The sequence below is a fragment of the Liolophura sinensis genome, chromosome 11 (genome assembly GCF_032854445.1).
Source record: "Liolophura sinensis isolate JHLJ2023 chromosome 11, CUHK_Ljap_v2, whole genome shotgun sequence".
Taxonomy (NCBI): Eukaryota; Metazoa; Mollusca; class Polyplacophora; order Chitonida; family Chitonidae; genus Liolophura; species Liolophura sinensis.
In genome coordinates this window covers 31,216,150-31,226,826 of record NC_088305.1, presented here as the reverse complement: position 1 = coordinate 31,226,826, position 10,677 = coordinate 31,216,150, and the positions used below count along the sequence as shown (strand labels likewise).

At 38.7% G+C, this 10,677-nt stretch overlaps 1 protein-coding gene across 1 annotated transcript; it reads left to right on the top strand.

Moving 5' to 3' along the window:
- The first annotated feature begins 88 nt into the window (after positions 1 to 88).
- Positions 89 to 4,445, top strand: LOC135477988 (RNA-binding protein 48-like). The gene is made up of 5 exons (XM_064758225.1): positions 89 to 184; positions 1,205 to 1,398; positions 2,033 to 2,193; positions 3,159 to 3,934; positions 4,344 to 4,445. Exons 1-5 carry the CDS (start codon positions 89 to 91, stop codon positions 4,386 to 4,388), a joined length of 1,272 nt encoding a protein of 423 aa, XP_064614295.1. The 3' UTR covers positions 4,389 to 4,445.
- The last annotated feature ends 6,232 nt before the right edge of the window (positions 4,446 to 10,677 follow it).

The window sequence follows — 10,677 nt, the reverse complement described above, 5'->3', positions numbered from 1 at the left end:
TATTCATTGGTCTACTGAATAGGAGATCACAATAGCTGACCAATCATAAGCTATCTCTGTTTTGGTTTCGGCAACAGATGTAAACATCATGGAGGACAGCAACGTGCCTGCTCATCATGTGCAGAGGGAGTTCTGTACAACACGACCAGCGTACAGACAAGGCAGGGAGCTCAAAGCCGTCAAAGTATGCCAGAATGTTGCATTTGTAAAACACAAATATTTCTATATTGGTTTCCTTTGATAATCATGTATGGGGATCTTGCCAAGACACTCAATCATGCTGAAGATAAAACGTCTAATATCCTGTTCACACGGGCAAAGTAAAACTAGATTAGATCCGAAAGTGGCATTGAGACGTCGCTGGTGTGAACGCAGATCGGGTCATTAATGTGGTTTGTTTGCTCCTGGTTTATCTGTGTCGGTTTGTCTGTGTCGTGTGAACGTTAACTGGATTAAATGCAACAGATATGTAGAGGCCAGGAAGACGTTGTAATTACTAAACTGGCTTAAATGTGACCGTGTGAACGGACAATTGCCTGAACTGGCTTAAACATGACCATGTGAACGGACAAATGCCTGAACTGGCTTAAATGTGACCGTGTGAACGGACAAGTGCCTGAACTGGCTTAAATGTGACCGTGTGAACGGACAAATGCCTGAACTGGCTTAAAACCAACTTGACCATATGGTCGTGAATACATTCATTTTCACAACTGGCTTTGATTTAAACCCGTTCAAATTTGATGTGGTTTTAAATTTGGCCATGTACTGGGTATTAGAGAGGCCCTTTCCCAGGGTAACTACACTGGGTAGTTTCCTGTTGACCCTAAGAACCTCCTTAATGTTTTCTATCTGACATTTTCTCAGTCCACAATTCATAGTTTACTGCCACAACACACGTGTGTGATGCACCACATGTGAGGTAGCAAGCCGCTTATTACAAACAGTGGTTAGAACCGCTGTGGATAGTATGACAGATGTACTGTGATAGATATAGGCCTACTGCATAGGTAAAGCAAAATGATATCAAATATTGCCGAGGTGGAGAACATGTAAGGCTGTAACGGTAAGGCTTTGTAGTCTGTGGGAAATTGCTTAATTGACTGTGATTCTTGTCATAGACATTTTCAAGTCTACCAAAAGGCGTCATTCTGATAATATTTGGAAAGTTGCGTTATGCAAGACATATGTCTCTTTTACCCAGGTGTACACAGTAAACAATGAGTCAAAGTACCTACTGATCCAGGGAGTGCCAGCCGTGGGGGCTGGGCAAGAGCTTATTAAGCTGTGTGCCATGTATGGGGCAGTGGAGGAGTATCGAGTCTTAGACGACTACCCCACCCCTGACAAGTTTACAGAAGTATACTGGGTGAAGTTTACCAGAATCCAGAGTGCCAGGTAGGGGAGATGGCTTTGTAAACCAGCGTACTCTGAAGTTTTTGGAATGAATGAATAAATGCTTGTGGGTTTGACATCATACTTAACAATTTTTCAGTCATATGATGAAGTATCATGTTGAAGACACCAAACATGACACCTCGCCCAATTACATTATACTGATACCGGGTCAACTAGTCCCATTTCCGTGCTATAACCTCTCAGTACTTAGAGCTAAGCGAAGCAGCAAGAAGTATGATTTTTAAAGTCATTGGTATGCCTTTGGACTTTAAGGCGAATATTCTAACCATTAGGCCACAGAAGTGGTCTTTGAAATTACTGTCTTAATCCCTGTCTTAATCTTGACTGATGTAGTCTTGATCGATAGACATGCCAGAATTCTGTCAGCGAGTGTGATATTTATTGTTATTTAAATCCTGCATACTACTGTTAAATAGATGTATTGAATTTTACATACATGTTTAATAGAATGCCATTCAAGTGGTTCAACCTGGGTAAAAGAGACTCACCAATGCACCTGGTTCATTTAAACCGGTTGAATGTCAGATGCAAATTTCCATGTTTGTTAAATATAGTTATTTTTAATACTTATAGTAATAAAAGCATCTCCCATCATGCAATTATCTGTTCGTAGATTTGCGAAACGCAAATTGGACAACCATTCCTTCTTTGGTGGGGTGCTCCACATCTGCTATGCCCCGGAGTATGAAACGTTGGAGGACACCCGGGAGAAACTTCAGGAGAGACGCAAAGTGATCGCAATGAAGACACGTCAACATGAAGCTACCTCAAACAGTGAGACATATTTAGTTTTCTCTTGTTGAAGCCATTGTTTTTAGAATCCAGCTCACACAGGACAGGTTACTATACATTGAACACGTTGAAGGGTTTGTCATGTACTTGGCAACAAGTGGTATTTACCTACTCTGTTAAATCTACCTCTTTTCATTTAAGTGAAACAGAGTTCATTTCAGAGCACTGGATTAATATACAAAGCTAGCACAAATCACATTGTGTGTCAATGCAGCTTTGAAAGATTTCCATAATTTTTAGCACCAGTGTTACATTTTATGTGTTTTATATGTCGAAATTATTAACTGTGGTGTTTGTCGCTGTGATTAACCACATCTCGGTCGTGAATGATCCTGATGCCAGTGACAGGTACTGTAAATGACCGAAAATGTTGCCCCCAGAAGTGCATTTCAGGAGAAAATAAATATTATAAAATATTGATTTTGAGTTGAAATTTACATTTTCCAGTAAAATATCTTTTACCCTTCAAATGAACATCAGTAGAACTCTTAGAATTGACTTAGTCAATGGCGTAATGTACGATGCTTGCTGTCAAGCTAAATGTCACCACATTTGAGAGTTTCAATCAAGTTTGCTCCCCAAATGGTTTGGTTCTTGAATGAGAATCCATTTTCTCTTCTGTGTGGGTTTAGAAGCTTCATGTATATATGATAACAGTAAACCACATAAATTTTACTTGATTTTTCACCAACTTAATACAAAGGGTGTCTGATTTGTTGATTTCATGAAATTAGAGATGATAATCTGTATGTACATATGTTGCATCATGCTATATACTCTCAGTTACAGATGTTGTAAAGCCAAACGATGATATTTTATATTGAATTGTACATAGAAGAAAAGTACATAAAATCTGTCACATGTAACTTTTCTGTTATTGAGTGTCTTGCTGAGTTAAAGCAGCAGCAGCTTATTTCTTCACTAATTTTGTGATCTTGTGGTTACAGGTTCTGTGGATCCTTCATCACAGGCTGAGCAAACTGAAACTGAAACTAATAATCCAGAGCTGGACCAGCCCACTTCTGCAGGAGCCCTGCCAGCTATTGCTCAGCAGAAGGAACAGCATAAAATGGAGCTCATACCCACACAGATAGCCCCGCCTTACTTCACCTTGCAGATCCCTCCCCCTCCTCAGGTCATGTATGCAGGGGGTCTCCCCCCACAGTACCAGCCCAGGACATTTGATCACGCCCGTGCACCATCATCACATGCCACTCTACCACATGGGTATGATCCAAGAAAACATAATCCTGGCTTGCAGGAGTTATCTCCCTTTAGTAGTTCCAAAGCAGTTGACAGTATCAAGCAGGATATCTCCACACAGAGTTTACAGCTAAAGAACAATAAACCCAGCACAACATATTCAGATGTCAAGCCAAGAGATGGTGATACGCACAGGCTTGAGGGTGGTAAAGCTTCAGTACCAAGTGATTTAGCCAACTCAAAAACTAAAGTTGTGGTGAAAGATTTCATAAAGTCTGGAGCCGTGCCTAAATTTGTTCCTCGGCAAGCTGAAGCTGCAATGAAGCGACTAGGCCAGAGTGTTTTGAAGGGAGAGTCAGACAAACTGGGGCAGCAGATTCGGCGTCACGCGGTGACACTTCAGGACAAGGCCCAGGGGCCTAGGCTACCTGATGGGCGTGTCCACAGTCAGGATCCTCTACCCCCTGAGGACGTGTCTGTTAACAAGAGTGTACAGGAAATTAGGAGAAAACTCACTCAGGTAATCAGGACGTAACTAGCTCTCAGTTTGTTCTCAGAAATGTGACAGCCCCGAAATTACTAGTACCTATTGGGACGTAGATTTGATACGTGTAAACAGGATTCTATGTGTATGACAACTTTTCAGTGAAAGTAACCAGAAGAGTTCTGATGGTATAGATCATAGCACAAGTTCATGCTGACTTAAAATTTTGAATATGACTATGCAAGTTTCTCATTATGAGTTCTATTCAAGATAAAAAGACGTTTTTCATTTGGCAGCTAAGACATATCCTACTGAAAATACAAATACACAAATTTTATCCCAACCAGAGAAGTAATATTTTACAATCATCTATATTTTTTACTGTATTTTTCATTTACATATAAATTTTTAATGAAACGTTATATTTAGATTTTTTAATTTTCAGTTTTCTGAGGGTCAGCCCCTGAAGAAGAAGATAAAACCCAGCTGACCCTTGGTATAACCACCAAGAGACGAACATTGTTATCGGGATATCAGCAATAAAAATATAAAATGTTTTTGATTGTTCTTGAACCTTAATCTTTAAAGGTCTACATACATGGATTCCTCGTCAAGTAACTCGCAGCTCCCAGTGGCTGAATCATCTGAGGTGCCGGTATCACTTTCACTTGTTACAACATGTTCGTGACCAGTGTGCTTGCGTGTTAAATCCAATCTTCTAACCCTCTACTGGCCCCAATAACACACTATTTTTCAGTCATATGAAAACGAAGGAATCATTAGAATGCATGTAATGTGCCTCCTTGTTGCAGGAGGGATTTCGACCACTCTATTATGTAGTGCCGCCTCACTGAGACACCTTACTGAAGGCAAGTAAGCCTTCAGTAGCAATGCAAGTAGCATTATCCCCTTTATGCTAAACGCCATGCGAGGAAGTTACAACTTCCTCTTTTAAAGTCTTAGGTGTGCCTTGACCCAGGATTGATCCTGGGTCTACCCCTCCTGAAGCGGACACTCTACCAACTTTGCTATTGGGACCAGTACATTCGGATAGGATTTGAGGCTTTACCGTGGAATGTGCCTCACCCTGAATCAATGTTGTTTCACAAGGTTGTTTCAGCAGCAGTTGGGTGGGAGCATTGAGGACTGGTACTTGAAAGTTGTTGAAAGGTTTTTAAAACGATAAAAGTCCTTTTTATTTTAGTGAGAGTTTATTTTGGGATAAGTCCATTGAATGTACAAGCAGTTGAGTTTTTATTGGTAAGAGCCAGGCTCTACCAGAGATCGTGGGTAAAAAATCCATATTGACCACTCAGATCTTCGCTGTTTACTAAAAATAGTGTAAGTTAATACCTTTCAGAAAATGTCAGAATTGTACCTCTACTATTTAGTGAAATGATTCTAAAATTTGGCAAAAGTATAAAGTGACCTGCATTATTAATTTTACAAATTTTATTACCAATTTTGCCAGGTAATCCGCTCAGATGAGGCTGACATGCGGAAAACAGCTGGAGTTATAGCTAGAAAGACAAAGTCATTTCTATTTATATAGCATATATAAGGAAAATGGCCATCTGGTTACCAGGACAACTACGAAAGTTTATTTATTTGATTGGTGTTTTATGCCGTACTCAAGAATATTTCACTTATACGACGGCTGCCAGCGTAATAGTGGCACAGCCCGTGAGAACCCTCAACCATCGAGGTTGCTGCAGACCTTTCTATGTACGCAAAAATAGACAAATATGAATCATGGCATATCGTTGTTTGTGTATCTACATGGATGTATCCACTCAAAATTAAAATCTGTGTGGAAAACTCTTGGAATTTTAACCGGGACGCGAAATCATGTCTATTTTATATAGCATAGATAGGGAAAATACTAAAGGCAATCTGGCAACCATGACAGCTGGGTAAATGGGCAAATGTGAGTCGTGACACATCATCATCTGTTTATGTATGTATCCATTAAAAATGAAAACTCTACACGGAAAACAGAGTTATAGCCCAAACAAAAAATCATTTCTATTTATATAGTATACATAGGCAAATGGCAATCTGGTAACTTTGACAGCCGCGGAAATAAACAAATTTTAGTCACAATACATCGGCATGTGTGTATGTATGTATCCACCAAAAATTAAAACACTACGCAGAAAACAGTTGGAGTTATAGCCTAGACACGAAATCTATTTTTATAGTATATATAAAGAAAATGGGTATCTGGTTACCATGACAACTGTGAAAAATGGACAAATGTGAGTTGCTACACACTGCCATTTATTTATCTAGGTATCCACCAAAAATTACTACTCTGTGGAAAATTCTTGGACACGAACACTGACGGAGACAGAATGGCTATAACATACTATGCCTAATGACGGGTGCATACTGAAGTTGATTGGATTTGCACTGATCAAGTCTCGCACTGTAAATGTCCTACTGTATTATCTGAAAAAGTTGATTGGATTTGCACTGATCAACTCTTGCACTGTAAATGTCCTACTGTATTATCTGAAAAAGTTGATTGGATTTGCACCGATCAACTCTCGCACTGTAAATGTCCTACTGTATTATCTGAAAAAGTTGATTGGATTTGCACTGATCAAGTCTCGCACTGTAAATGTCCTACTGTATTATCTGAAAAAGTTGATTGGATTTGCACTGATCAACTCTCGCACTGTAAATGTCCTACTGTATTATCTGAAAAAGTTGATTGGATTTGCATTGATCAACTCTCGCACTGTAAATGTCCTACTGTATTATCTAAAAAAGTTGATTGGATTTGCACTGATCAAGTCTCGCACTGTAAATGTCCTACTGTATTATCTAAAAAAGTTGATTGGATTTGCACTGATCAAGTCTCGCACTGTAAATGTCCTACTGTATTATCTGAAAAAGTTGATTGGATTTGCACCAATCAAGTCTCGCACTGTAAATGTCCTACTGTATTATCTGAAAAAGTTGATTGGATTTGCACCAATCAAGTCTCGCACTGTAAATGTCCTACTGTATTATCTGAAAAAGTTGATTGGATTTGCACTGATCAAGTCTCGCATTGTAAATGTCCTACTGTATTATCTGAAAAAGTTGATTGGATTTGCATTGATCAAGTCTCGCACTGTAAATGTCCTACTGTATTATCTGAAAAAGTTGATTGGATTTGCACTGATCAACTCTCGCACTGTAAATGTCCTACTGTATTATCTGAAAAAGTTGATTGGATTTGCACCAATCAAGTCTCGCACTGTAAATGTCCTACTGTATTATCTGTTTCCATCTTTCTCTACACTACGGGTTCTCAACTGAACTGTCCTTGAAAGTGGTGGAAAAGATAAGATACAAGCTCTTTGAAAGTCGTTGAAAAACTGTTTAGTTTGTGGGTGGAAACTGGGTATATCTTAAGTCTTCAACCTTTTCCAAACACCTCTGCAGCCAACATTTTGACACATTCTGAGGGTACAACAGAAGGTTGTGAAATAATTTGCAAAGTTTATGAAGCTTGCATCCTTAATGACACCAGCAAGGCATTTTTAGCACTGCTTTCATAATTGCATGCATAAACTCCACTGGAAAAAGTGTTTCAGTGATTGTAAACTTTATAAAAATTTACAGTAAATAAAACCTAGATTTCACAGCAGAAGAAGGAAGATTCAAACAAATAAAAATGGTATAAAAGCCTCACAAGAATGTTTTATTTAGCACAGGCCATGTCTTCATACAGTATCTGTTATACCCGCATTCAATGATTCACCTGTCCTCTGTCCCAGGTCGTTAAGCTTTACACTATCATACATTACCCTGGAAGTTACACACATATGTACATGTAGATAGAGTAGGGAACAAAGAGATGTGCTATACACACGGGTCTCCATTCATGCTTCATAGCTTCTGTACAAAACAAGAGCTGCTCTACGACAGAAAATCAGGACGTGCGAATAATTGTATGGCTTGATGGACATTGACCTCGACCTTTCGCATTTGAAAGAGCAACTTTTCAGTACAATTCATGCACATTTTGAAGTTGATTTTGGGAGACAAAACTACATAGGATGGATTGGCCAATTTCACAGCTTCCCAAACAGTATAATTTTATCAGTCTACCCAGAATAATGCCTTCAGAATATGCTTGAATTAACACCTTGCAAACATGTGAAAAGGTTGAAGGATTGCTGTAGCACTTAATCCCAGTATCCGGACTATAATCACATGCAGTTTGTATTAAGCAAAGACTACTATTAAGATTTAAATTTGGCTTATCTTTTCAACAAGCAGGCCTCTGATCACTTTGTTTCAGCCTTGATCCCTCTTTTTGTGTTACATACATGTACATGGGCCAACCAGGAAAATCAGCATTTTAGACAAACTCTCACCTTGGCAGTTAACCTGCTTGTAGAAACGTTTTTTAATCGAGAGTATGGTGCAAGTGAACCCAGGATTCCATGGGTGCAGTGAAATGTTTTAAGGTGGGTACATGTAAGTGTTGCGTTTGGACCATTTGACAAATAACGACTGTGCATTGGTATCCTGAATAAACTAGAGCAAGCACAGAGCCATGATGCCACAATATTTCAGTTAACTGTGGTACCCTGATAAACTCACTAGGCTTGTTTTGCATAGGCAGTTTTATACTAACATAATTGTACTACAAACATACACCATTCTGATTCTTATTTCTTACTGGTCAATTCAACTTTTCAATAATCATCAGTATTCTACAACTACCTTTTATCTGACATTATCTTTCCTCTGTTCAGCACCAGCCTCAATGCAATTTTACCAGATAACATATTCTGATGAACTTAAATCCATGGCAGTTGAAATAATTTTTATTTGTTGTAAATGCTGACCACCAATATGGAGTTAAATGTATAAAGTAGAAAGGCTGTGGAAATATCCAACCTGTTTTTAGATAGAAGTAACTAGATGTGCATACAGAGGCCATGTGATGACAGCAAGGGGAGGTTACTGGTATGGATTGCAAAACAGTGGAATTAGCATCACATCGACTGTTGTACCACACTAATGGGAAATATGAAATCATAACTATTTAGCCACAGATGATGAAATATACATGTGGTTGAAATTTGTATGTGCACCAATATCACGATTCATAGCCTAGAAATAGTCCTGTAAAATCGATTGACACCATCAAAGGATTCATTGTTTATTCAGTTCCTTTATAAAACAAGTGTTGTGCACACAAATGTACATGCACACAGAGTTTTGGGATGTTGAATTTTCTTTTCCACAGTATACCATCGATAGGCTGCTGTCACTCACATTACAGATTCTAAGCTTGTTGAAAAGTATTTGACTTTCAATGAATATAAAGGTAAATAAATAATTACCTATGCATATCACAACATAATATTTCACTGATCATTGTGAAAACTCTTAATTCAAAATTGTAACATTATTACTTGATAAGTATAGCAATGTAAATGATCAACTCAAGCAATCCATAACCACAAAAAAATTTTTACGGTTCCTGATAAGGACTGGAAGTTGAACAAGATTTACTACAGACAATTCCACCAAATCTGCAAGCCTACTGGACATGCAATCAGAGGGCAATTCCGCCAAATGTAAATGATCAAAGTTAACTAGGTGTTACAAAAGATTTGCATGGTTTTACAAAGCTGGTTTTGACTGACTTTTGAAATACAACTTTGAAAGTAAATGGAAGGTTTTTACTTATCTGACTTTGTGATGGTCTATGTCTTAGATTTGTTACCTGCACAGTCAGCAAATATGCATTTCATACAGACCCTAAAGTAGTACATGTACAAACACCTGCTAATGTACAGCCTAAGCAGGTAGATGTAGAAAACAGAAAGCTTCCACATGACTTCACTGATTACATAAATCTTTGTGATCAGATACATGTACGTAAATGCATGTATATAGAGCCATTCATTATTGTGCCCCAAATAGCTGACCCACAGCAGAAAGACCTCCATGTACACAGCCTAGAGTCCTTTGTTATACCGCTCTGTTACTAAATCCACTGATTAATTTAAGATTTTGATTTATCCGACTTCTGTGTAATGCCACATTTACGAAATTTTCAGGCATGTTGACAGTTAATTATTACGGGTGGTGAAAACTTGGTGAACCACTAAACTTTGGTGAGTTACTAATGGCCGAGGAGTGGGGGGTGGAATAAGACAAATTCCTTACTCAAAGACGTGATTCAACTCCCAACTCATGTCTGCTGGCGATTTAAGGGCCTTTAACCACTAGGCCACCACCTGGTTCTAGAATGGTACTGAACACTCACCTTGTGTTTCCTAGTCACAGAATGATAAGCATCTTAACCATTGTGCTATGATCCATTCCTGACATTTTATACCCTTAAAATGTTAAAAATTTACTACACATGCTTACAACCCCACTAAATAAGTGCCTGGCACTGAGGGGACATACATATTCAGATAGTCCAGCAGCTGAGTGTCGCAGTCAGATATAACCAGAAAAGGCCTCAAGAAAACTTATGGAAAACTTGCACCTTTAAGAAGCAATATCCATACATTTGGTTCACAGGTATGCATTCGAGTCTTTCGTCTGAATAAAGAAATATTTCACCATGTGCAGTGACACACAGTTCATAGGTCACATCTTTGTGAGCTTGTATCTATTTTTGGACCACAACAGAGTTTTGGGCTAGAGTGCCTAGACGGGCGAACATCGTCAATAAACAAACAGCAATCCCTGGACCAGTTGTTTAGGCTAGAAGAAAATCATCACATTTCATGAGGTAGCAGACTGACATAGAT